Below are 27,263 nucleotides of genomic sequence, written 5' to 3'. Positions count from 1 at the left end.
TTTGCTCTAGACTCTGTTTTGGAACATCTTCCAGCTTTCCAAGCTCCTGTTTTGGAGGACAGTCTAATTACTGTAGCTGTATCTTTTCTCACTAGCATTTTATTTCTAGCCAATTTCCTTATTTCATCTAACACACCTAGACAGCTTGACAAAGGCTAGTCTGTATCTTCTACCAGTCTTTTCCACACTGCATATTCTTAATTTCCATTACTGTATGAAAACAAATAAGTGTAATCAAGACAAATATGAGGAATATGATGAAGTGTGTCTGAATGATTATTTGAAGTTCAGTCAAAAAATTCTTTAGCAAATTCTCCTTCCTGCTGGAGTCTGGTGTGAAATCTCCATTTTTTTCAAAAGTAACTTTTCTTAGGAATGCAGTTATGCTTCAGTTTACTGTCTGTAACAGCTCACTACTTGCCTTCTCATCGTGATTTGTTGAAAACTCCAGCAATATTCAACAAAATTAGTAGTTTCTGTGAGTCTTCTTTCTCCTTCTGTCCAGCTTATTAAAAGCCTTGTTACCTTTTCCCCAGGATTTCACAACATTGAGTAAGACCCAACCCTTTTTTTTTTTTTTTTTTTTTTTTAATGCCAAAAGTCCTCTTGGAGGATCCCACTGCTGCTGGTGAACAGTGGCTGGGATTCCTCAGAGGCAGAGGGCTGAAATCGGATACAGATTAGGGAAGGCTTAATAGTATTATATTCAAACAGGAGGGTGGTGCATGTGGGCCACTGCCAGCCTTCCCCAAATATACACAGGTGACAGGGCCTGTGACAGTTCCACAACAGCCTGTTCCTTACACATGCACGTCTCATAGTGGTTTTACGCTGGTTTGAGAGAGTGGCTTTTCAGACTATGTCAGATGACTCGTTCAGGACAAAATCAGATGTTGGGTCTTGGAAAGAAAATGATGCCAGTAGGCTCTTTGGGATTCACTGCTCCCACTCATTTCAAAGCTGGCTCTGATTTGCCTGAGGACACGCTCCTTACGGGAGTGTCTGCCCAACAGCATGAGTGACCACTCTCCCTCTTACCAGACAACACTATAAAATGCAAATACACACCTTTCATTCACAGCTTGTGTGTTTCTGAAGCAGAGACCTACCTTACAATGACCACATATCCCCCTGCCCCTGTTATTTTTTAATGTTTTTGATGGCCTGGCACCTACAAGTGCTATATATCTCCTCTGTGTCTCCCACATCCCCACCCCCCACCCCACCCCCAGCCGGACTAAAATTACCTACATTACATGCTTGAAGGAACACATTGGATGCCTGCATAGAGGCCGCCCTGCTTAGGGGTCTAAGCACAGCCCATCACTCCATTTAACTTCTGCACCGGTTGCTGTCCTTGCAGAGACAACGTCAGGGAGAAATAATCCCAGCGTTCTTTTCAGAAGATCCCTGTTGTGAGTTGTTGCAAGGCCAGAGGGGTTTTGTAGACTGCCAAAAGACAGGTTGAGGTTGCAAATGAAAGACAATATAGACGCTGTGTCTTTGTCTGGGGACTGCCCTAGGAAGTCTATTGTAGGGCCATTTGTCTACATTACATCAAGGTTTCTACTGACGTAATTATTTTAGGCATTGATCTTGCCTACTACATTATCTAACAAGCAGACAGTAGAGCTGCAGTAATACAAAATTACCTGCACTACCACAACTATTTACCATGCTAGGCCACTTAACTATGTACTTAACTTATTTAGCTTTGTTCAAAATCTTCCTTAGAAGTTAAAACTTCTTGGGAAAAGAGAATCAGTCCAGTCTAAGGAAAAGAATTTGGTTGGGGTCTGGGAAAGCATTCAAATTAGGCTATTAAAAAGGAAACTGACTGCTTGGCAAAACAGAGGGATTTCTAAAATAGATAAGGCAGTTTATTTTTACTCCCTCTGATTTGCTAACTACTGGGAGAAAAAGCATATTTTGCCTGACAGTACTTTTTATTATGTAAACAACTCTTTGTAGGAGAAACATATTCATGAACTTCAACTTAACTTCCTTAAATGCCTGATACCATTAACAATATTGTTGGGATGATGAAGGATTAGCAAGTATATTGCCAGAGTAAGCAAAATGATCAGAAGCAAAGCAAAAACAGAATCACAAAGCCCAAGATGTTTCAGCAGAAGTAACTCTGGGGGACAATATAATTACATCATGCATCACCACTAAAGTTTTGTCTAAAGATAATCTTTGTTGTTCATATGCATCCATTTAACAATTCAGGCTTACCCATAAGAACAAATATAAACTGAAGATATGGCCATGATAGATACAGTGTGTCTCAATGTGGAAGACAGGGACAAGAAACAGTACCTAATAAAAGCAGCAGGTCTGGGACACCTATGCTGAGGGCTGATTTGCCCTGTGACAGTGAGCAGGAGGCATCCAAGAAAGGTCCCGTCCATGCCCAGGTGGCATCCAGAACCATTGCTCTTAATGCATTTGCCAGGACTTGCTAGCACAGAGGAGAAAACGATCTGCTGTGCTGTATACTTTGCTGTCTAAGGCATAATTTTTTTCAAAGTTCCTTCTGCTGGAAATATGTGTCTCATAAATACACCTTTCTTTCCATGTCACATACTGTTTTCTGCTCTCTTACCACACAGGATGAACTTCTGGTTCCATAATCGCCCCATTCACACTTTACTCAGTCTACAAACTACAGCCTATTCTACAGTAGAGTGGAAGATAGCAATATATATTATTTAATACTAGTTTAGGGTTTGGTCTATAAATCCAGGACAACTGTACTGCATGAAAGACAGCTTTTGTGGCTTGCTGTGCACTTTCACATCTGTCAATAATTTTCTTAAGCAGTCTAGAGATGAAACTGCAAGATGCTCACATTTTACAGACTGACAGTGTTATTTTCTTCTTCTTAAAAAAAAAAATATCAGCTGAATCTCCTGTGCTATTGCTGTAACCTTAGGCTTTTACTCTATTTGATGTAGACTTGTCTAGGAAATTGTTTACGGAACCAGGAAAACAGATCGTATGGAATCTATTGTACATCTGTTCTGTGCAACTGCCCAACTAAACAATGGCAACATGTTGCTAAGCACATGGGCATTAGTAAAGTTGCCCTGACATTTCCCCTCAGCATTGCCATGTTTTCCAAATGACCAGATCCTCTTGGGCGTAAGGAGAGAGAGGTACTTCTCCTTTTTGGATGTGCATTCTTGTGGCCAAGAATAAATCACACTGGTTATCTCTGCTGGTTGCCTATACCATTCTGATAGAGGGAACAGTGAACAAACTGAATGTTACATTGCAAGACAGGTACAGTTTGGACTTCTCTCATCCTTAAAGGTTTCTGCTTGTTTGCTTGTTAAGACCAAAAGTAATGCAATATTCTTATTGTGGGAGATTAGTTAAAGAACAGGGAGTAGTTTCTACACATGTGATGTGCTCCAGGACAAAAGAGTTGCAATCACAGGCTGCAATTATAGGTTTAGTGATTACAATTACTGCTGTTACTAGCCCAGTATCGTGAGGACATGATGCAATCAAAAGCCTTGTTACCAATATTTCAGATCAGCACTGAAAAGACTGTTTGCAAACGTGTTTACATTTTACAAACGTTCAAATTTTTCTTTTATAAAGGAAGGATATGGAAGTGAATGATCTGTCACATAATGTATTTCATTTATCTCAGATGTTTGGTCTAAGCTGTTTCAGCAAGGGAGATGATGCTTGCAGGTGACCTCATAAAATACCTTTATGAAACTCCATGTGAGTTTCTTATGCAAAATGTGAAATCTGCTTGGCGTAGATAAAACTGAAAGCAACTGAGAAGGCAGTTAGTTTTTACAAATATAAAAAACAACCAGACTCATGGGCCAACTTTAGCAACTGAAATAGTACTTCATTGTATTTTTCCAGATTAATCTCTTCCACATCTTTTGCAACTAACCACTAACAGCAAAACAATGACTAGTGTACACAGAATTTTCTACATCACAGACACACAGCACCGCGTGATGTGGCATGCTGGCAGGGAGCGCAGCCTCAGCAGCAGGCTGGCGTGTTGCTTCATAGCATACCATGGCACAGACAAGACCGGCGCTGCAGCAGTGGCAGAGCAACAGGAGAGGAAACGGCAGCTCGCAAAAGGAAGGGTAACAGAAAAAAAAACTACAAGTGAAGCTGCCACAAAGACTTGGTTTTAGCTGGCAATACTTGGATATATTGCCATTTGCCCTTCTAGCAGATTATGACTGTACCCTGCACAGGGCTGGCCCACACTTGAGACGGTGATGGGGTACCGAGGCCAGCCCCTGTGGCCAGCAGCACACCAGAAAAGCTGTAATTTTCTCCCAGCTTTTACATTTTTACTGATCTTTTACTTTTTTAATGACACTAGAGATCTCAGTGGAAAGATGGACATTTTTCTCCTCCTCATTCCTCCTGCTGGTACACTTGTGCCAGCACTAGTGCTTGGCTAGGCACAAGGTAAACAAAGCTTGTCTATCTGAACATGAACAAGAGACAGAAACTTGCAGGGTTGTGTGTGGGCACATGATGACTTGCGTTAGATCCAGGGGAGATGGGGAGGGTGGGAAAAAAGGCAAGATCATCTCCTTCAGCAGCAGTGACAATTTATGTATGCCTTCAAATTATTTGTTGCATTTAGAAATATGCTGTGACTTTTAAAGTTTGCTAAATATATGTAGGCTTGAACAACATGCTCATTTGAGCTTGGTGGAAATTGGCTGGAGGCAGCCTACAGCAGCATTGTGTGACACCTGCCACACTGCCAGCACTTACCAGTTTCTGAGCTGGAACAAGCAAACATTATTTTATGAGATCTCAATATGCTAATGTTTGTTGACAGTTCTCATTAGGAGAAGGGATCATTAATCCACCATTAAAAGTGACTACCTTATCAGGCACAACTGCCTGCACAGCCATTGGCATCTGCCCCCCAAATGCAGAATGAACTCCAAGGGCGGATAGACTGCAAACAGCCACGCAAGTACTGCAGTATTTATTAAATTAATTTGGAGTAGTGATCTTTCTGTCTAATTAGTAACATTTTATAGCAAAAAATGCCACCAAAATGATCAAAAACTGCCTCTGAATAATATCTGCTGTCACAATTGTATCTATGTCAGAGGCTTTGGTCTCCGCTAGTATAGCTGTGTTAGGTAAAATATATTTGCAAGTGATGAATGATGCCTGTAGAAGTATGTAGCTGCAGACCAATCTTCAGCCTCCTAAGGGATTCTCTCTTCAAAATGGGGCTAAACTATCTAAGCCACTTAGACTAACCTGGGTGACACTTCGAAACCAAAACTGTTCTGTATCGATACTTGTCCTGCCCCAGTACTTTCCATCTTCTTGGAACAAAAATACTACAATGTGAGTACCTTTATATAACTTAGTTGAAATTCCAAAGTGTATTACCCAAAAGGTTTCAGTGCTGTAAGACTGAGCAAAGAAATATGAATATACTCATAATATGTATTGTTTACACTATTACTTTTTCAAAATGGCAGGTAATTATCCCTAAGTGGAAGGGAGAAAGAGGAAGAACAATAGTATTAACAGCATGTGAAAACATGCACATTAACAGTTTTGTGCTGTAGTAGTTACCTTGCAAAGTAAACCCCTCTTTATTTCATGGTGACTCATTTGTGCTGTTATAACCAAAAGCAGAAGTGTCTACACAGGAGTTAGCGTAAGACAGCTGGCATGGAATAGTTATTTTGAGCTGTTTCCTCACATGGAAATAGTTCTTAATAGCACTTCTTTACAGGTTTATCTCTAGGCTGTGGAGAAAGAAGTTATAGTGGATGAACATTATTATACTCCAATCCTGCAATTCTGAGAAGGAAACCATGTTATGGAAAGTATTTCTCTTTTGGCAAATGCTACAGAAGAGAGGCACTAAAGAACAAGTCAGCTCTGCAGAAGAATTTTCATCAGACAGAGTAAAGACAGAATCAGTGCTGCAAAGCATTCTGGACATGATTGCACAAATTTTAGTTCTTATGTAAACAGATAAAAATGCAGATTAAGATTAAGTTACAAACAGGATGTTTCTATCACTGCTGCTGTTTCTCTAGTTTATGTAAAGGACATTGCCAACCACCCAGTAGTGACTAAAATACCTGAAATTAATTCTGTGTTTTTCAAGTCACTTGCTGTCATTTTTTACAAAGCAGTGAGTTATCACGAATGACAGATAAATCCAAAGGCTTCAAATAGAACGGGTAATGTTGCGACGGAGGGAAGACACAGTCACTCAATATGAGTGATCAGCAGACTTCGTTTATTGTACCTTACAGTCACCTTTTATGCCTTGTTATAGTTAGCTCATACATATTACAAAAGTTAAGCTCATTATTGGTTAGTTGCCTAAATACCAAGCCTGCCCCTAGTTTCTCTTCTGTAGTTATCTGTTCCACCTGCAATATTCTTTTCCCACCAAAATCTTCCTGTTATTGCGTAACAAGGACAGCCAAGGATGGTGTATTTTTGCTTTACTTCAGATAAGCTGAGAGCGATGTGCATTTTTGTCCAGCCAGCTGGACTATGTCTATGTGACCCTTTTCAGCTAGCCAGTTATCCACAGGGTAATGTCTGAAGCCCACTGGTTCAACAGATAGGAGGTAAGATTATGTAGCGTACATGATTGTTACACTGTTCTTACCATAGTATCAATTTTTCAGTACTGGATGGCTAAATACTTTTCATTGGGTTTTTTTGGTGTGTGTATGGGTTTCCCTGTTCTTTTTTTTCTTTTTTTCTTTTTTTTTTCTTTTTTACCTGCAATCCTTAGCTGCCCAGGCAAACGATACTATGTTTTACTCCCAGCTTTTGCATTGTAAATCAATTACAGTATGGCACCTTCCAGAACAGAGACAGTAACAAACAGCTTTTGCCCTTGAGCCTCACAGCATCTCTGTGCACGTGGAAAAATACAGCACCTCCAACAGTAGTCACTAAGTCCTTGGTGGGACGCTGGAGTTGTATTATTCTGGCCAGCTACCTTGTCTCACTAAACCATTCTTTTTTGCTTCAAAAAGGCCTGTCTTGGGAAACAAGTGGGCTGGTAAACCAGGTCAATGCATGCTTGCATCAAACAGAAAGTAAGCTCTTCCCCAAAACTCACCAGTTCCTAGTTTTGAGTTCAGACGCCCCCAGGCCTGTCCTGCACAGAGCTCTATTGTCACCCATAATGTTATTTATCAGCATTGCTCATGAACTTCCTTATTGAATATGCTGGCTTCTACATGTGCATGTAGGCTTCTGTTCACACACACTACCAGTTTAGAAAGTGCTTTGTTAGCTGTGTTCTACAGTAGAAATAGCAAGAAGTTTGTGTGTCTTGTGCTGTGAAGAATACAGAACAGACAAAACCATCATCACTTCTTGTTCATTGCAGCCTTTGTAATGGGCGTCTCCCAGCTCACCTGTCTCCAACCTTGTTTCACCTTGGCTCACAGTCCCCAGTGCCAGTCAGTTCTCCGGGTCACTTGCCATGCACTGAGGCAGCAGCTTAGCCCATCATGGCTTCCAAGCTCCCAGCTCCGACTCCACGTATGCAGCCTATGCCTCACGCTGTCACCAGTGACTGTGCAGTGAGCCTGTTCAGGCAGTTCATCCAGCTTAGCTGCTGGCTTTTGGATCAATCCCTTGAATGTATGGCCAAGTATGGGGGTGGACAGGGAAGAAAAAATACAACTGACCCAAACTCAACATTTGTGAGCTGCCATGAAAGCACATTCTATATGAGAATACAGTTTTTGTAAAAAGATTATAAATCCAGCAGGATTCAAATTACTTACATTGGTATTTGAAACCAGGAGTCCAGCCAAGGAGTAGTAACATGGCACTTTGAAATAAACTGGGTAAAGCCGCTGGAGAAATACACCTGACATTTGAATACACTTGTTTGAGAACTGCCATCCTGACAGCTTCTTCACATCTCTTTTAAAAAAATAATAATATATTGAATGTGAACTTTTTGGTGGAGGAGGACATGACACTTTTCTGGGTACATCACTTGCAATGGCAATAAATTTAACTTGTTTTTACTTCATAAGGGCTAATCCTAGAGCAAAATAGAATCAGTTTATGTAAGGATGCAGAAGAGATTTGGCCTGCAGACGAATGGTACTTTCCAAAAAAATTAATGGGCTTTCCACACTATAGTGAGTCTACAGCTAGTCACTAAACATGTGATTGTTTATGACCCCAAAAAGGGAAGAGTTCAGTACATCAAAGAGTATTAAGTGCAAGCAAGAAGCTCAGTCATGCCATCACTTAGGTCTGCAGATCTACAAATTGCAAACACTGGTCCAAAGAGATGTTGTGAGCTCCTCAGGTTTCTACTATGATGGCGGAAGTGTTAATTTGGATTTAAGAACACACATCAAATACTGAAGGTAGTAATTCATTAAACAGATAGTGTGGACATACCTGACATACCTACCTATTACCCTGCAAAAGACTGATCATCAAGATCTGCCACGAAAACTATTTTATTTTTCCCCTCAGTCTTCAGTATTCAGGCATTTCTCCTGTTAAACTTTTTTAAAACCTTCTGGCCTAGAAATTATGCTTGCAATCTTTTTAAATGAGTATTTGGTGTCAGATTTGTGGTTTGCTGGCCTGTAGTGAGAGAAGTCTGTTAAACTCTGGAACAACATGCGTACAGCAAACACTAGGGTTGAGCTGGCTTTTAATCCCATCTGCTTTTGTTGGTAGTCCAGAACAGTGATGTTCTGACAGCAGGAACTCTCTACCATCAAGACTACATTTTAGCCACAGGCAGCTTATCCTAACCTGATCTCATGCCAATTTTTGCTTGTTTGAACTGCTCACTTTGCTTTTCAGACACACACGCAGAGAGAAAAGCTATAGCGCCCTCTGTTCAGCCTCTAGCTATTCCCTGCTATATTTGCCTATTCCCCTGACAATAAAATTACCTCATGATGTGTTATGACAACTGTTTTAGGCAGCTATCTGCAGATCAGTTTTCTTCTTCTGTGTAGTCAGACCAGAATGACTTACAATGGTTCACATTTAAGCTCATGACTGAAGGCGATTATTCTTCTAAGACTAGATAAAGCCCCTTTGAAGACTTCTGTGGGAAGCTGTGAAGGCATATCCAGGTTTCTGTCAGTAGCACTGCATGGGGACTCTTTTCAGTGAGGTGGGAGTAGGAACGTGGCCCAGAACTAAGTCATCAGTACTTCACCTCCTGTCTACTACAGCTGCATTAGCTCTTTCTAGTTTATACCGACTCATCTTGTGATAAGGCTTTCAGCTTAATAGAAAAGTTCCCCCGCCAGTTCTTCCTGTCCTAAATTAGGTGACACATAACACTAACAGAAAATAACTTTATAGTTTTAAATTTGCGTATTGGTATTTTCCTTACCTCATTTTTTGCATTTGCACTATGTAATTTTACAGCCAGCTTAAGAATCGCTGGTCTGATTTTCTTTTTTTTAATCTTCAGAGTAAAATACTTTATAACAGCTATGCAAGAAAAAATTCATTTGTAGCTTGAACTACAAATACAAACCCACAATACAAAAACACAAAACCATCTTAATATTGTGCATGTATCAGCAGGCCTAAATTACATCAAATGGCCATGAAGATTGTAAATATGTGAACAGCATATGTTTTATTTTGGATGGAGAAAACAGGAAATAACCAGCTAACACATCTGCAGTTGCTAATTCAGGAGAAGACCTCTTGCATGGAGATTCATTAGTTACTATGTTTCAATAAATTTCTAAGGTAAACTGCAACAACCTTGGATTTCATTTTACTGTGTAACAGATGCCAATAGGCTCTATCCATTACGACTTAATGAGCAGCGTGTCTTCCACCTAAATTCTGGCCTGTATCTACAGTTCCTTTCGTTTCTGAAGTCCAGGTACTACTAAGGCTGGAAAAGGCAGTCAGAGCTTATGTTGTTACTTTACCACCCCCCTCTAGCATGGTGCTCCAGCCTCTCCCCTGAAGGTGGGGACTCCAGAGTATAAGGCATACCTATAGGCGTGGGAACGCCCAAACGCCTACTCTGAAGCACTTAATACCGATTTAAATGGTCAGACACGTATTTAACGACTAGCAGTTAATTAAAAAAAAAATACTATCAGTCTCCCGGCAGAAGCGCCGCCGGCGCCAGCAGGCCGCTCCGCCCACGCACACACCCGGGCCGCAGGCCGGCAGCCCCACGCCCTCCGCCGGGCTCTCCCGCACCTGGCGGCCTGCCGAGCACCGCACGCCCGCAGGCCCCGGCCGGGCTCCGGGCAGACCCCCACCGAGCGGCCGGCCCCCTCCCCGCCCCCGGTACTGCTCGGAAGGGCCAGGCACGGGCTAAGCTGCAATTCGCGCGCGAGGAGCCGCCGCGGTGCGGCGGAAAAGGGCCGAGGCCTGCCTGGAGGCGATAGGCCCGGCCCCGCCGCCATGACAAGCGGGCTGTTAGCGTCTTAGCGCCCGTCTCGCCGCCCGCAAGCGCCGACGCCCCTTCCGGGAAAGGGCGGAGGCAGCTCCCGGGACCCCGCGGCTCAGCCCCGCCGGGCGGCGGCAGACGGGGCGCCCCGAAGGGAACAACGTGCGACAACAGCGCCGCCTGCAGGCTGCGCCCCGCCGCTCCGCCACGCGCCGGCTGGAAGGCTCCTCGCGCCCCGATTGGACGAGCTCCCGCCAGAGGGCGGGGACGCCTCACGTGAACGGGTACGGCGGCCTTTCCTGCCTGCCGGCGCCCCCTGGCGGGGGCCGGCGCCTCCCGCCGCGCCGGCATGGAGCGGGGCAGCGCGGCGGCCGGCAGCGGGGCGGCCCCGGCCCCGGCCGAGGAGGGCGAGGGCTGCGCGGGCCTGTGGGAGCTGCCGGTGGAGCGCTGCGAGAGGCGGCCGGAGTGCGGGCGCTGCAGGTGACGCGCGCGGCGCGGCGGCGGAAGGGCCGCGGGGCCGGCGGGCCCTGGCCCCGCCCCCGGCCTTCGGGAGGCTGCGTTGAGGTCCCGGGGCGGGGGGCGGCGCGGAGCAGCGCCCGAGCTGCGCGTGGTCGCTCAGCAGCGGTGCCGCTGAGGGGCCCGGCTGCTTAGCGGGAAAGAAGCCGCCCTCACGCCCACGCACACGCCCGCCAGGTAGCGGCTGGAGTGTAACCGGCCTGTCGCACGTCCGTGTGGCAGCGCTCACGCGTACCTGCCGGGGGGCGTGTCCGCGCGTAGGCGGCGGCGCTGCCGGCAGATAGAGCGCCCCTTCCCCTCAGGGAGCCGCCTTCCCCGCGGCCGGGCGCGAAACCGGCTGAGCCGCCGCCCTCGGCGGTGAAGATGGCGGGCGCGGGGAGGGGGGGGCTCGGTGGCAGTTAGAGGCTGACGACCAGGTGGTGTGAGCTTTTTTTTAAGAAGTCTCTGGTTCTCGCCCGGCTGCACTGGTTAGACCCCCGGGCTCCCTTCCCGTGCCGCCCGCGGTGACACGGTGAAAAATGTTCCCTGGAGTCCGTGGGGCGCGGTGCGGGAGGGGGGGGCGGTGTCTCCCGGGCGCCCTGCAGTGAAGCACGTCTCCGGCGCTTTGTCAATAAAACTACCTTTACCTAGCAACTTTACAGCAAACTTTGAAATCCGTTCAAGCACTGGGGAAGGGTTAATATAACCATGCGAACTCCGGTATCTTTCTAAAGCAGGCAGTGATTTGTAATCCTAAATATCTTGTAATCTGATTAGATGTCAGTGTATGTATGTCCTTTTAGTGGAGTGAGCTGGCAGTATGTTGTTCCTGAACTGAAAAGTTTGTGCAAAACCCCCAAAGAAAAAGAAAAATGCCAGCACCTATATTGATTTAACCTGTTTCTGTTGATTGGTAAAACAAGTAGAAAGGCATGTAATTTTACTAATAGTGTAGTAGTCTCTTTAAAGCGGCAGAGTTCAGGAATATATTTTTGGTGAGATTCCTGTAAATAAGTCATTACTAAAAATACGTGTAGTGTAAGTCATAACATTTGTAAATGTTATATATTAGGAAAAAAAGTAGTTATAGGTAATAGTTGATGCCCAAAGTTGAAACTGAGCAGATGCATGACACTTCACTTTTTCTGCTCTCTTTTTCTCCAGTGAGTTTTAGCTCAAGGAACTTCTTGAGTCAGGTGTGGCTTTGTGTTTATTTAATATGCCCCAGTAAATTTATTTTTTTTTTCCGTCTGTGAATTTCTCCCCCTTGAACCAATGCAGAGTTCTTCTGTCTGCAAAATCTGTAACATCTGGCTGGCGAGAAGACACCGCAGGCCTACAAACCCTGGATGGGAAGAGTTCAATTTTTGTTTATTTTGGTTGTGGCATCCACCTGCCTTTTTTGCACATATATTCAATGTGCTTATTCAAGCCAGAGGTTTACACCTTGAGTAATGTTACTCATGCTGTGGCTGCTTAGTTTCCTAGCAACCTTTTGTTAAATGACTTTGTCTTGCAAAGCCAAAGTTGCTTTTAGACAGCTACAGCACTCACTCCCATGTTTGTTGAATCCTTCAGAGATCTTAAATAGTTTTGAAAAGCAGGATTTCCTTTTGCAAAAGCCATGCCAATGCTTCTCATGTAAATCATGTATTTTTTGTAAGTGTTCACTAACCGTATTTTTAATTACTTCTACTTACATTAACAGTTTTATTTGTTGCAGATTTTAATTTTTTTGGAAGTTGTTTCACTTACACCATTTCTAGTCCTGAGGTGCCAAGGAACTGCTGAATGAGAGTTAACCTACTGTCATTCCTTATTCAGCCTTTTAACCTCGAGTTCTTCTAAAATGCCTACAGGGTGCTGCTGATTATTGGGTTTTTTTGTCAGTGTTTCATAACCCCTGCTCTTAATTCCTCCAATTTTAAACAGATTCTTTGATGAGTCATCCACAGAAATGGTTTCCAGAATAGGCATCTGCCTGTTTTCTTCCATGGTAGAACCAGATGGAAAGTACTTACTCAGCTTCTCATCACCATGTAGTATGAAAACACTAGCTTCGTGAAGAGCTCTAAATGCATTACACTTGCTGTGAAGAGCATGGGTGCAATGAGGACAGACAATGAAAGAAATGCAGGAGCAGAAAAACCAAGGAACTGCTTGCTTTTAAAGGAATGAGGGAAGTGGCAATTGTTTTAAAACAATGTTTTGATAGAGTTTGCAATGCAAAATTGAATTGTGCACTCAAGTCTGTTTTTGCAGTGTATCCTCTCCATCCTCTTCCTCAGGAATATAACTAAATTAATCTTCTCATTGAGCACAGCATTCTGTGGTATGACTTGGAGAAAACTAAGTCAGTGACTTAGAATACATTGTTGGAAGGAGTATTATGAAACTTGATTTACCCCGAACATTATCATGATGGCAGTGGTTGGAGACAAGTATCTTTAACTGAACCCCCTGGTTTTCTAAACTATAGATTTTTACTGTAAAGCACCTTAATGAATGTGATTTAAGAGTATTTTGAATCAATGTTTATAGTGGTGGTGGTCTGAATTCAGTACAAAAGCACAGAAGAATGGGTTCTCTCTGTCATCATCTGGTGATTCCTCGTAGGGGCCTACTTAAGGTTTTGGCGTTTTTTTAGTATGGCAAGACAGCTGATTGACAGCTTTCTAATGATTACTTAATCAGTCAATATGTGAAGCAGGAATGTGGGAGTGAAGGTAGCTAAGTTTTTGGATAATATATATGACTTGAGCATCCTGAAGGAACAGAATGTTTCCAAGTATTATGAGTTTGAGACTTTCTGTTGCCTATGGTGGTTGTGGAGAAAAGGCTAACATTTGCAATAGCTTATGGTAGAGAATCTGAATGAAATAGTGTAATGAATTTTTATATTTTGAAGGTTTTTGTGTTTGTGTGTAAGTGCTACTTAAGAAAAAAAAGATTGTGGAAAATTATTCTACTCAATAGGTGGTGTTTGAGATGGCAAACTGCTAATACAAATGAATTATGTGCAGTTGACTTTTGGCTATTTTATTCTCGAGGCTACATTTAATAAATGTTCTGTTTGTCTGCCAAAACCAAAAGGTCAGTATTGATGAGCTTTGAATCACTGATGGTTATTTGATCACTTCTTAAAGCTTTTCAGCTGATTTAAATGTTCAGCTTGCTTTCAGAAGTTAAAGCCCCACACCCAAACACTTAAATTGGAGAATAAGCTCAATATAGCTTCCAAGTTTCTGTTAGCGTGGAAAACGAAGTGAGCAGGCTCCACAACTGGAGCCATATAAGACAACAATTTGAATTTGTTGTGTGACACTCAGAGTAATATAACATTTTGAAATTGTGTCCTTGTGTGGGTCAGAGTTCACCATTTTATAGATACTTGGTGTGCTGTTAGGGAAAAAAGCCTTTTGGTAGGACAAAAGCAATAAATGCACAATGTCATGTTACTACAGATCCTGACTGTGCATGTGCAGAATTTTACTGTAGTGGCAGAACTTCTGAGAAATGTTTTCTGGAAAAACTAAAGATTTAACTATATCACTTATGATCTCTGGGGATTGCTATGTCTCTGTGGGCCATGACAGATCCCCACTGGAAACAGTCATCTATGTTTGCAGGACTAACTTATGTTGTAAAGTTAGGATAACAACCACTGGTGATTTTTTCAGATTCTGCTATGATACATGCTGTTGTACAGTATTTGTATTTCAAGAGGGGAAAAAACTGAAGGAATAATTTTAATCCTTTAATACAAATGATCCCTTTGCCTATATCTAAAATATTACAGCTACTGTAATTAATCTGGATACTGTGTGACTGCTTTTGATAGCATTGGTAGATTGATAATGCTGTGATGGCATAGTGCTGCTTCGTATTTTGAGGAAAAATAGTGTTTCTATGTAAGTGTCCCGTATTTGTTAATAATCCTGTTAAGTCTTATAAAGGCTGGGTCTGAAGAAGCAATGTCATCTTCCTTCAACACAATAAATGTATGTTGTTGCTTTACAGTACATTAATAATGGTAATTAAGTGTAAATGTGAATTTTAAAGTTTGACTATTAGAGAAAGTGAAATAAGCATGCATTAATTCTCTTAGCAATGTCTGCTGCAAGAAAATAGCTTCGTAAACTTTGATGTTCTTAAGAATGAACTCTAGGCATTTGTTTCCACTGCTCTGTTTATTGCAATTTTTCACTCCCCAAAAGTATTGATTCCTTACCACTGCTTAAATAAACTTTTGTAACTGAAACAATATGTTTCCCAATGGTTCATGACTTGTAAGAAGTGACTTGCTGTTCTGTAGGATATTTTTAAAAAAGTTTATGCATTTCCTTTTACATTTGCATTGAAAAAAAGAAAAAACCCCACATGATTAGGTGACAGGCCTCACCTGAGTGAATTTTATTATTCCAGGTTCTTAAATGGTGTATCAAAGGCAAATTTTTAAAATTTTAAAAAATATTATTAGCCCATTTTAAAGACCTCTAAATATTTTTGCTGAATTTACTCATTTTCAATATAGTTAAATGCATAAAGTGGGTTTACAAGTGTATCTGAGAAGATACTTGTCAAAATTTTGTGAATAAGGTGATTTTGCAAAGTTTAGAAGGAGCTAAATTTCTGCATCATCAGGAGAAAGGCAAAGGCTGAGCAGATGAAGAAAAAATGAGATCCATTCACAGGCACTTTAAATCTAGCAGCAACTAAAAGCCAGGTTGCTCCAGTGATTATTTTCTTTCATCGGGAGAGGTGGGTTCACTGTGTGAGTGGCAGGACTCTTGTAGGGTTTCAGGAAGGAGTTGCTGTATCTCATAATTTGGTATTAGTGTGTGTATATAGTGCTACTGTGAAGGAAAGTATCATCTAGTCTGTGGGGATCTCTGTTATTCGTGGTTGGTACAGCAGCAGTAACACGGTACTAGTAATAGAGCTCCTCCAAATAGTGGTGAAAAGAAGCAGTATTACCATCTCATAGTTTAGGGTAATTTTTTTCCACTTGAAATGTTTTCTCTTGTGCTGTGTGAAGAGGAATATCTGCTTCTTGTCAGGATATGTCAGTTGTCAATGACCACTTTCACGGTCTGGCAGGGTTAGGGTTCTCAGCTGCAGTGGTAGCATGATCCCTGTCATGTCACCGTTGCTTACATCACAGAATCACAGGATGGGTGAGGTTGGCAGGAACCTCTTGAGATCATCTAGTCCATACCCCCCTGCTCAAGCAGGGTCAGTGAGACCAGGTTGCCCAGAGCCACGTCCAGTTGTGTTTTGCATTTGTGCAGGGATGGAGACTCCACAACCACTCTGGGAACCTCTTCCAGGGTTTAGCCAATAAAAATGTTTTCCTGTGTTCAGATGGGAGTTTTATGTGTTTTACTTGTGGTGATTGCCTCTTACCCTGATAGTGCATGATGCTGAGAAGAGACTGGCTCCTTTTATCTTCATTGCCTCCCATCAGGCATTTATACACATGGATAAGATCCTCCTGACCCTTTTCTTTTCCAGGCTGAAGACGCCCAGCTCTCTGCCTCTCCTCATACAAAAAATGCTGCAGTCCCTTAGTCATCTTTGGCCATGTGCTGGACATGCTCCAGTAAGTTGCTTTGACTTGTACTGGGAAGCCCAGAGCTGGACCCAACACTCCAGACTGCCTGACCAGTGCTGAGTAGACAGCAAGGATCACCTCCCTTGACCTCCAGGTAGTATTCTTAATGCTGCCCAGGATGCTGCTGGCCACCTTTGTGGCAAGGGCAAGGACACTTTGCTGGCTTATGGTTTGCTTGTGGTCTGACAGGTCCTTCTCTACAGAGCTGTTTGCCATCCATTTGGTCCCAAAGCATGTACTGGTGCCTGGAGGTGTTCTTCCCCCTGTGCAAGACTTTTCTGTCAGGCCATTTCTCCAGCCTGTCAGGGTCCCTCTTGTCAGAGTCTGGTATTCCAGGATGAAGTTCTTTTAGATATTCCACACAGGGAAAAATCGAAAGATTAATATCAGATTTACTTATTTGAATATACCTGATGTCACACGAATTTTGATTTAGCTGAGTGATACAGCAGTGTACTGAAATCAAGTAGAATCACAATATGGCAATTGCGGTCTGCAGTGTATATTGGATCACAGCAGAAATGTGATTACTGCTAGCCATCACTAGACTCTGCATCCTAAGTTGCGGGGAAGGAGTGCATGGGTTGAGCCCGGGTCAAGCCCATTGCTCTCTTCAAGGTTCAAACATGAAAGGTGGTGTTTGCTCAGCTTTCATACTATGCTGAGCCCAGCCGTATAAATACTTAATTCATGCTGGTCTGGCTGGGTCAGGAAGATAATGCTGTCTATTGATTTTCTCAGTGGAGGCCATTTACACAAACAGTTGACCCATTCAACTGATAGAGCAGCTTAACTAAAGCAAAGGCCACCCTCAGCTTCCCTTTGTGTTGAAGTGTCCAGCTTCCTTTATGATAGCTTTGGTGACTTCCTACATTGTTTTCTGAGCCTTCTTTCCTTGAAAAGGTTCATTTATCAGTCATACCTCTGGATGGCAGCACAGCCGTGTACCTGCCACTCTTCCCAGTGTATAATCTGTGACGTTTAGCAACAGAGTGCGGTTGTGTGCACGCTGTACCAGCATCCAGGTCACTAATAAAGAGGTTAAATAGTATTGTCCCCAGTATGAACACCTGGAGTTCTCCAGGAGCAACCTGTGGACTTCATCCCACTGGTCACAACCCTCTGCACCTGGCTGTTTAGCTACTTCTCGCTCCTCCTCACTGTCTGCTTATCTAAGTGGTACTTTATCAGCTTATCTAGGAGGGTGTTATGGGAGTCTGAGATGCTGCCAGAAGAACAACATCCACTGCTCTTCCCTCATCCACAAGCTAGTCACCCCACTGTAGAAGGCCAACAGGTTGGTCAAGCATGATTTCCCCTTTGTATGTCCATCTGACTAGTCCCAATTCCCTTCTTGTCCTTCGTGTGTTTGGAAATAGTTTCCACGAGGATTTTCTCCACTAACGTCCCAGTGATTGATGTGAGGTTGACTGATCTGTACTTTGCTGGATCTTCTTGCCCTTCTTGCAGACAGGAGTGATGTGCTTTCTTCCAGTCTTCAGCAATCTCTCCGATTATCCAGAGGTGATCAAAATTGGTCTCACAATAGCATCAGCCAGCTCCCTTTGCATGCATGGATGCAGCCCATAAGGCCCTGTGGACATCTGAACATCCAGTTAGTTTTAAATGCTCCCTGACCTTGTCCTCCTCCACCAAGGGTAAGCCGCCTTTGTTCCATACTTTCCCCTCTGCTTTCAAGCGCCTGGGATTCCCAAAGGCTGGTTTTACTGGTAAAGACCAAGGCAAAGAAGGCCTTGAGCACCTGAGCCTTTTCCCTGTTCTGTGTCACCCGTTCCCCCGCACCATTCAGCAGTGGGCTCATGTTTTCAGTAGCCACCTTTTTTTTTGTGTTTATCTACCTGGCAGAAGCCTTTCCTGTTGCCCTTCACATCCCTTACCGGAATTAAATGCCAGGTCACCCTTTGCCATCCCTACATGCTCAGACAGCAGCTCTGTACTCCTCCCAGGTCACCTGTCCCTGCTTTCATCTCTTGTACATTTATTTGTTTTTTAAGTCTGAGTTTAGTCAGGAGCTCCTGGCTCATCCATGCAAGCTTCCTGCCATCTCTGCTGATTTCCTGCTTGTTGGGATGGACCTTTCCTATCTTTGGAAGAGGTGATCCTTGAATATCGGCCAACTCTTCTGAACAGCTTTTCTCTTCATGGCCACATCCCCTGGGATTCTTCCAAGCAGATCCCTGAAGAGGTTGAAGTCCACGCTCCAGAAATACAGAGCAATGGTCCTACTTTTTGCTCCGCTCTTTCTTCTTAGGATCTTGAATTCCACCATTTCATGGTCATGCCAAGGCTGCTTCTGCCTTGTTTAGAAGTATCACATTCAGCAAAGCTACTTTCCTTGTGGGTTCCTCAATCAGTTGTGCCAGGAATTTGTCATCAATGTATTAAAATCTCCTAGATTGCATGAGACTTGCTGCATTGTCCTTCCAGCATGTGGTGGTTTGACTCTGGCTGAACATTAGGTGCCCACCAAATCCACTCTATCACTCTTTTCCTCAGTTGGATAGGGGAGAGAAAATATAACAAAAGGTTCATGGGTCGAGATAAGGACAGGGAGAGGTCACTCAGCAATTACTGTAATGAGCGAAACAGACTGGACAAAATTAGTTTCATCTATTGCCCTTAAAATCAGAGTAGGATAGTGAGAACCGGAAGTCAAAACTTAGGAACACCTTTCCCCCACCCTCCCTTCTTCCCAGGCTCAACTTCATTCCTGATTTCTCCACCTCCTCCTCCCGAGTGGTGCAGGGGGACAGGGAATGGGGGTTACTATCAGTTCATCACATTGTCTCTGCCACTCCTTCCTCCTCACACTTCCCTTGCTCCATCATGTGTCCCTTCCATGGGGTGCAGTCCTTCAGGAACACGCTGCTCCAGCGTGAGTCCCCCATATATCTACAAGTTCTGCTGGCAAACCTGCTCCAGTGTGAGCTCTTCTCACCACAGGTCCACAAGTTCTGCTGGCAAACCTGGTTCAGGGTCACACCCTCCTTCAGGCATCCACCTGCTCTGGTGTGGGGTCCTCCATGGGCTGCAGGTGTCTTATTTTCTCCAACCACAGACCTCCATGGGCTGCAGAAGGACAGCCTGCCTCACCGTGATCTTCGCCGTGGCTTGCAGAGGAATCTGTGCTCTTCGTGCCCCTCCTTCTTCACAAACTTGGGTGCCTGCAGAGTTGTTGCTCTCAGATATTCTTACTCCTCTCATCTGCTGCAAATTGTTGTACAGAATTTTTTTCCCTTCTTAAATAGGTTATCACAAAGGTGCTACCACTGTCACTGATGGGCTTAGCCTCAGCCAGTGGCAGGTCCATCTTGGAGCCGGCTGGCATTGGCTCTGTTTGACACAGGGGAAGCTTCTAGCAGCTTCTCACAGGTGCCACCCCTGTAGTCCCCTTGCTACCAAAACCTTGCCAAGCAAACCCACTACACAGCAGGTATCAGGATGGTTAAAGCTGCCCATGAGGACCAAGGCCAGTGCAGGCTTAAGAACCTTCCCCGTTAGGCTGTTCTGCAGGCACCTCCTTCTTCACATGCCTGTCCACTCTTCACCTCTTTTTTTGGTTGTTGTATCCCTTCTGTTCCCATCACTGTGAGGCTTGCCTTTTTCTTCTTTACTTATTTGTTGAGGAATCACTCCCTTCCCCATGATTTCTAGTTTAATGCTCTCCCTAACAATAGTTTGGCCAGCCTGTTGGCAGAAGTAGTTTTACCCCATATAGAAAATGCATCCCATTTCTTTCAGGTAGTTGTTGACTCTCAAAAAGGATCTCATGGTTGTAGAAACCAACACTCTGCTGCTGACACCTGCTGCCCAAACAGTTGTTAACCTACAGGTTTTGTTGAGTCCTTCTGAGACTCTTCTTCCTCACCAGCAGGATTGACAAGACCATCACCTGTGCCCTAGACTGCCACCCCTAGTGCTCTCTAGTCATGCTTGATACTTTTCAGGCGACTCTAACAATGTCACTGGTGCCCAAGTGTAAGAGCAGCAGAGGGTAGTAATCAGAGAGCCAGATGAGCCTTGGTTGCTTTTCTACAGTATCCCAACTGTGAGCCCCAAGCAATCAGCAAACTTCCCTAGAAGACACATCATGGAGTGGCTCCATTCCCTGCAGCAGGGAGTCGTCTGTCACATCTTGCTTCCTTCTAGTGATCCTGAGTGGATGACACCAAGCCATCAGAGGTGCTCCATTTGACAGCACTCCCAGTTTATCAGCTATGAAGACAGTGAACCTATTGTGTAACTGCAAGTCAACAGGTGGGGCAGGAGCCTTCCTCCTGGTGTGAGAGGTCACCACGTCCTAGCCTTCATTGTGATAGGAGTTCTACCTTACCGGCTTCATGGACACAGGTTCTTTGTGCCCCTCTGCTGCAGCTGAAGGTTTGGGGTTTCAGATCCAACCAATCACTTTCTCAGGCTCTGTGATGCTGTGCACGGTGACCTCTTCCCACAGCTCTTCCACTATGTAGCACAGTTAGTGGACAGCTGCACCACTCCTGCAGGCTAGAAGACCACATGCCCCAGTGATAGGCCCCAAGCCCTCCCTGCAGCCTGAGACTTGCAGAGGTGTGTCCTTGTTCTGAAGCTCTGTATGAGTCTTAAGGGTCAAAAGGCAAAGGGATGGTTACCTCAGTGGTGCCTGGGAACCGTGCCCTGTGACCACCATTGCTGAGAGCAATGTTCTAATCCAATGTAGGTGAATTATCATAGAATATCTCAAGTTGGAAGGGACCTATAAGGATCATTGAATCCAACTCCTTGCTTCTGGCAGGACTACCTAAAACTAGACTGTATTACTAAGAGCATTCTCCAGACGCTGTTTGAACCCTGACAGGCTTGGTGCTGTGACCCCTTCCCTGGGGAGCCTGCTGCAGTGTCCAACCATGTCCTCGGTGATGAACTTTTTCCTAATGTCCCACATGAACTTCCCCTGACATGGCTTCATTCCCTTTCCTCGTGTCCTGTTGCTGGTCGCCAGAGGGAGGAGATCAGCACCTCACCTCCGTTGCCTGCCTTGAGGAAGTTGTAGGCTCCAACAGGGTCACCCCTTGACCTTCTCTTCTCCAGGCTGAACAAACCAATTAGCTGTTCTGCTGAGTGAGGTTTCTGCTGGACAGGCTTTTTACCAGCTTTCTGCCTGCTGTGGGTGGGATTATCAGTCTGGATGTAGGTGGTGAAATGGTGGAAGCTTGACATGGATAGGTTTAAATGCTGTGAAAGAGCACTGAGATAACTTAAGACTACTAAATCAGAAGTGTCCACATTAAAAAATAAATACATGTATCTTTCTTGTGAGATACAGAAGATAATAATGTAACCATTCATGATGAGGTTTTATTAATCTGTCATTCCTGACCATTTGACTAAAAGCTGAGCAGAAAGTAGTACCTTCAACAGACGAGTTGATCTCGGTGAAGTTAATAGGATAGTAATGAGGCAGTGGCAGATTAAAGATCTGCCAGAAGAGCACAAGTAGCTGGTAATTAAATTTAATTCTGTGATGTGGCAAAAACCTGTAGAAATACTAATCCTTTTTAAATATGAAACTGGCTTTCCAGTTCTTGGTTGCAGTCAAAGGTTGCATTATGATGATGCTATGTACATGACAGTATGTCAAGAGTGTCTGCAAGCATCAGCATTTGCTTAGGAAGGTATTTTGGTAGTTAGTATTCAGTATCTTGCAGATATGCCCAACCAGCATGTGTGAAGACTGTTGAAGAAATTAAATCTTAGGTCTACCTTTGGATTTGCATGGAAGGACTTTGTGACAGAACTCCAGTTTGAGGCTGTGGAAGAGGGGAGTGCCTAGCAGGGAAACACTAGCAGGGGAGTAATGACGTTTTTTAAAAGAGCTGTTTTCACCTGTTGCTGTTAATAGTGAAGTGGGTAAATTGTTCTGTGAGCTGCAGTATAGCTGAAGGAATCGGAAATGATTTCTTCATGGATTTTTGGCCTATGGAACTGATTTTTTTTTTCTTGTACCTTCTTTAATTTATTACTTTACAAAAAACATGGTGCATTTGCAATTCTTTGTGTTGGCCTAGTAATTGCATGCATAGGTTTTTGAAAATGTTGTCCAAATGTGGGGACATAATTCCCTGAACTGGTGAATTGATGAGACTTTTGTAAACTAGTTTCAACACAGACAAGCCTGATAAAATAGTTACAGGTCTTGTCACCTATAAGTTATATTTCTTCAAAAAATAATGATAAGTATTGGCAAAGGCTTCTCATCTCCTTACTGTGAATGTATGGTAAGTGTTTATTCGTGACTTTTAGTGATTTCTATATAATTTCAAATATATATGTAATTTAATACAGAAGGGTAGAGATGTAAGAGTACTTTCCGTAAGTGTAGGTATATAAGGAGCTGAGAAGGTAAGAGAGACCTGGGTGTAAATCAGGTCTGAACCTGCTTTGGGGCTTTGTCAATCCTGTAGCAACATGAGTGGCAGGAAAAAGAGCCCTGTTGCCTTGACTGAATTCTTTTGGTATTTGATTTGTGAGTTCATATCCAGCTTGGATATCTGTATATTCGCACAGAGAGGTCTGAAGCAGTGGCCTTGGAAAGCTGGGAGGTAAGTTAAGTTCTTAAGCAAGGAGGTGCTATTGGCCCGCCTGCCTGCAGACTTGGAGCTGATTATACTTTACGGACTAGTAGAGAATCCAGCTGCAAGACCAAAGAAAAATTACTGTTGTAAGTTTTACATTTAAACAATTTTGCATCAAGGGGAAAACATGGAAAACATTCCTTATAGGTTTTACAGGCTAATTCAGAATTATTTAACAATAAGTGCTTATTTTTGCAACTGCAAAAAGTTATTTTACAAACTATGAAGGTTTATTTCAGCATTAAGTGGTTATGTAGTTTTTTCTGCCATTGGAGCAGCAGAGACATTTTTGCAGTAATATGTCAGCTCTTCTGAAAAGACTAAGAAATTTTGATAGGACTGGGGGTGTGGAAAGTAAGAGTACACAAGCTGAAAGTCTGCCATTCAAGAATTACCTTTTTCCTTCCATATGTCTTTTGAGTTTTAGTTTATTTTCAGTAGAAGATTCTGAGGGAGTTTTAAGGACTGTTAGGAGGGACTCTTGAGAGGATATACTTAATAGTAAAATAGATGTAGAATTTACCAACTACAGATGAAGCTGTAACTTGTTTGAAATTGATGAACTAAGATATATGCAATCTATACCACATTTTAGGAGGAGAAGCTAAAGGTAAGTAGAAAAATTACCAGGCATTAGTTTTGAATTTGAATAGTTTTCTTAATGTTGCTTTAAGTGATTGTCATTTATACACTAAATTCTGTGGCTTCTATTAGTTAGAATTATAAATACCAAGCTAAGCATTGGTCAGTTCAGTTTATTTATGTAATGCATTTAGTAGTTAACTATAGCTGTGTCACAAACAGGTGGTGTAAGTTAAGTTGCTTAAAGAATCATCATGAAAGGTATGAGTGAAACCAAAGTAGTTTCTCATGTTGTTGTTTCTTTGACCTGTATTAGCAGTAATGAGTGGTGCCAGAACTGTTGATGAATTAAAAATTCTAGTGACTTGAATGTTACTTCTTTCTGCTGGTCTAAATTTCAAAGGCATTTATTAATTTCCTATTATATTGTGATCAGGTTAATGAGTAGCGACCTTTTCAGGTCACTGGTTTTGTGCTCAGTTGATGTGGGTAGTATCCATTATGATCTGCTGGCATTAAAATTAAAATGAGAGAAGAGAACTGCAGCAGAGAATAATCTTGTTAATTAAAGCAGCTCTAGTACCTTTGATGTGCTTCTTTTCTGTAATTACACCAAGTGCAACTTTGCCTTGGGGATGGTAGTGTATTGTAAGAGAAGCCATAGATGTTTCAACATTGATCAAACCTTCCCCATTTAATTACAAGGAATACTAAAAATACCAGTGGTTCCTTTACAGGAATTGCTATTGATTTTTATAAACATAACACGAGGTAAAAACCTAAAAAGAAAAATAAATGTATTTTACTTTTCATGCTGTGATCATTACAAAAGTAAGTGAGAGCTGAAGACTCTTATCCATATAACCCAAACAAGTGTTAGTTTAAGTGCATCCAAACTGTAATTTTTCTCGTAATTTCTGAGGCTTGTGTCAGAGATTGGCATAGGTGAATTTCACCTGGAATCTGGTGCTATGGAACAGAACAGTATTTCCTTTTGAGGAAGGCCATCCCTGACACAGCCCAGAGTTGTTTATGGCATGGAAGTACTGCAGAGCTTGTCTGAACATCCTGTGACTGATGTGGCCTTAATTCACCCAGATTCTTCTTCAGTTAAACTGTCTTTTTTCTTTTTTTTTGTCTTCTTCTTCTTCCTCTCTTGTTTTGCTCTCAGCCTCATTGAGTTTCATTTTTACAAGACCAAGCTCTCCTGTCACTTCAGATACACCAGTCAAACCTCCTTCCCTTCTTGAATCTGTATGCCTAGAATTTCTTAAGGGATTTTTTTCTGACTTCTCCGAGAATGAATTACCAGGGTGGTCTGATTTATTCCATCGCTAGTTTTTTGGCTGCCTTTCATTTATTAATAATTTTTTTTTTCTTGGTCTTCCATTTCAGTTGTGGAAGGCGGTTGTTGGAGTCCTCTCCTCCTTTTAGATGGTTTAATTCCACCATCTGATCTCCCATCCCTTGCAGTGCACCTGTGTGTCACCTTCTCATCTTTTAAGTCAAATACTGTCTTCTGAGCACTGGATTCAGTTTTGTCTTGGCTCTCTTATGGCTTTACCAGGATTGTACTTATGCTCCACAAGCTCTGCTGAAAAGTTTTTTTGTGAAAGTCTGTAATGCTTTTTGCTTGGAATGAATAATCCAGCTTCAAACTCCTGGGCCTAGTAGTTGTCTGTGTTGTTACTGGAAGCATAGTTCTCTGTTGGCTTCTAAGACATAGTCCTCTGGTGGTTTTTTTTTCTTCCATCTTTCTACATACCATTTCTGAGTCATACCAACAATGCCTGTCATTTGTTGTGAGAGTTTCTTTTTAAATACTTGTCCTCAATTCCTAAAGCTATTAAAAGATCTATGTCTGTATTGAAGACCTGCAAACTGTAACAGGAGGTTTTCGTGCAGTCTCAAGTTTGGCTTCACGTAAATGTTCAGCTGTATCAGCTTAGTCACTTAAAGGAGAATGTGTCCTTACTCTACTTAATTTTTGTCTTGCTGGGCACTGTGTTAAAAGAAAATGGACAAAATGAGTCCTGGAGGCCTCATCATTTGGCTTTTCTGGCACAACAGTAGTAGTAGACAATTTATTTTGTAAGGTTAACTGGAATTTTTCTTACCTAATAAGTAGCTAAGTACTTCCTGTGGCTGATGTTTATGTCTTTCTACATGTTTTTCTTAATTGCTACTATATCAATGATTGATAATAAAGTTTTCTGAGTTTTTGGGATTTTGTGATTTTTTTTTTTTTGTTTTTAAAGAAATCAATCAACTGTTACTCAAAAGCTTAGAGATTTTAAATAAAATTGGGTGTGCATGCTCCTTAGGGTTTGAAAGGAGTAGCTTAAAATGCACACTTTTTTAGGTGTTGATGATATCTGTTTATGCAACCTTACAGTGTGTGTTATAAAGTATTTTCATTTTCCTACTCTGTCATGGAATAGGCATTTTTCCCTATACTTCTGTTTAGTACCAGCATTTCCACGTTTCTGTTTATTTCAGAAGTCCATTTTAATGAAATTAAGAATAGATAAACTTGCACTAGGGATAGAATAAATGGAGCAAATTGGAATCAATGTGAAATGTTCAGGAATTATTTATTTTGATGCTTACATCAGATAGTAGAAAGAAAATGCTCCTTACCTTAAACAAAGTGTCTCCAGTTTGTGGGTTTATTAAGGAAGCCAAACAGTCTGGAGAAATTCACTGCCGGAAAAGTTAAGCGGAGAGAAGGTCAGAGTGTTAAGAGAAGACAGTGACAAACCATGGCTAGTTTTGTTAACACTGGTTTATATTCTTGACTGCTAGAGAATGATAAATCAAGCTTCAGTCACAATCACACTCCATTCCAAGATCAGTGATGTTTTTAAGCTTCCGCACACGTTTAGCAAGCTTTCTTGACTACTCCACAACTTGTAAGCCATGTGGCATTCTCCTCAGAATATAGGAAGACTAGCTAATACAATATGCATGGCCACCAAAAACAAAACATAAAACCTACAGAGATCTTCATAATACATTTATTTATAACAATACATAAATTTATCTGATGATTTTGGTTATATTTTATCAATAATTTACTAAAGAAGTATTTTTCACATGCTATGAAATTTTGGGATTTTTCTGGTTTCTGAATGGGCATTATACAGACTTACAGGACTAACAAACAGTTCATTTCTCCCTACAGAAGTGGAAAATTTTCTGGCTAGTCTTATCTAATCTGAGAATTTACTATGACATGGTTCTTTTCCATCTTTCAATAAAAATGCAGTGTAACAATGCAAACACCATCACTTGCTGCTGCAGATTAATAGATTTGAATTTTATGCAATGCATAAATGCACCTGGCTCCAAAACAGCAACCACAGTCATCACGTCCAGATTTTAGAGGAGTATTTCTCATTTTGCTCTTTTTGGCAGAGCTGGTGATGTCAAGGAAGAAATTCCAGCTTAACTTTAGCCTGAACTGGTAGCCCCAAAATTCAGAAACTATTCACTTCAAAGTCAAAAAAATATT

The 27,263-nt window shown here is 42.5% G+C and overlaps 1 protein-coding gene across 1 annotated transcript in view; it reads left to right on the top strand.

Annotated features, from left to right (window-relative positions):
* Positions 1 to 10,726: 10,726 nt before the first annotated feature.
* DTWD2 (DTW domain containing 2) overlaps positions 10,727 to 27,263 on the top strand; it is a 98,890-nt gene continuing 82,353 nt past the window's right edge. The window contains exon 1 of the mRNA XM_056325236.1: positions 10,727 to 10,906. Coding sequence (XP_056181211.1) covers positions 10,776 to 10,906 — 131 coding nt within the window. The 5' untranslated portion in view covers positions 10,727 to 10,775. The remainder of the gene's footprint in view (positions 10,907 to 27,263) is intronic.

Source organism: Falco biarmicus, chromosome Z (genome assembly GCF_023638135.1).
Source record: "Falco biarmicus isolate bFalBia1 chromosome Z, bFalBia1.pri, whole genome shotgun sequence".
Classification (NCBI taxonomy): Eukaryota; Metazoa; Chordata; class Aves; order Falconiformes; family Falconidae; genus Falco; species Falco biarmicus.
This window is presented reverse-complemented; position numbering and strand designations above follow the sequence as displayed.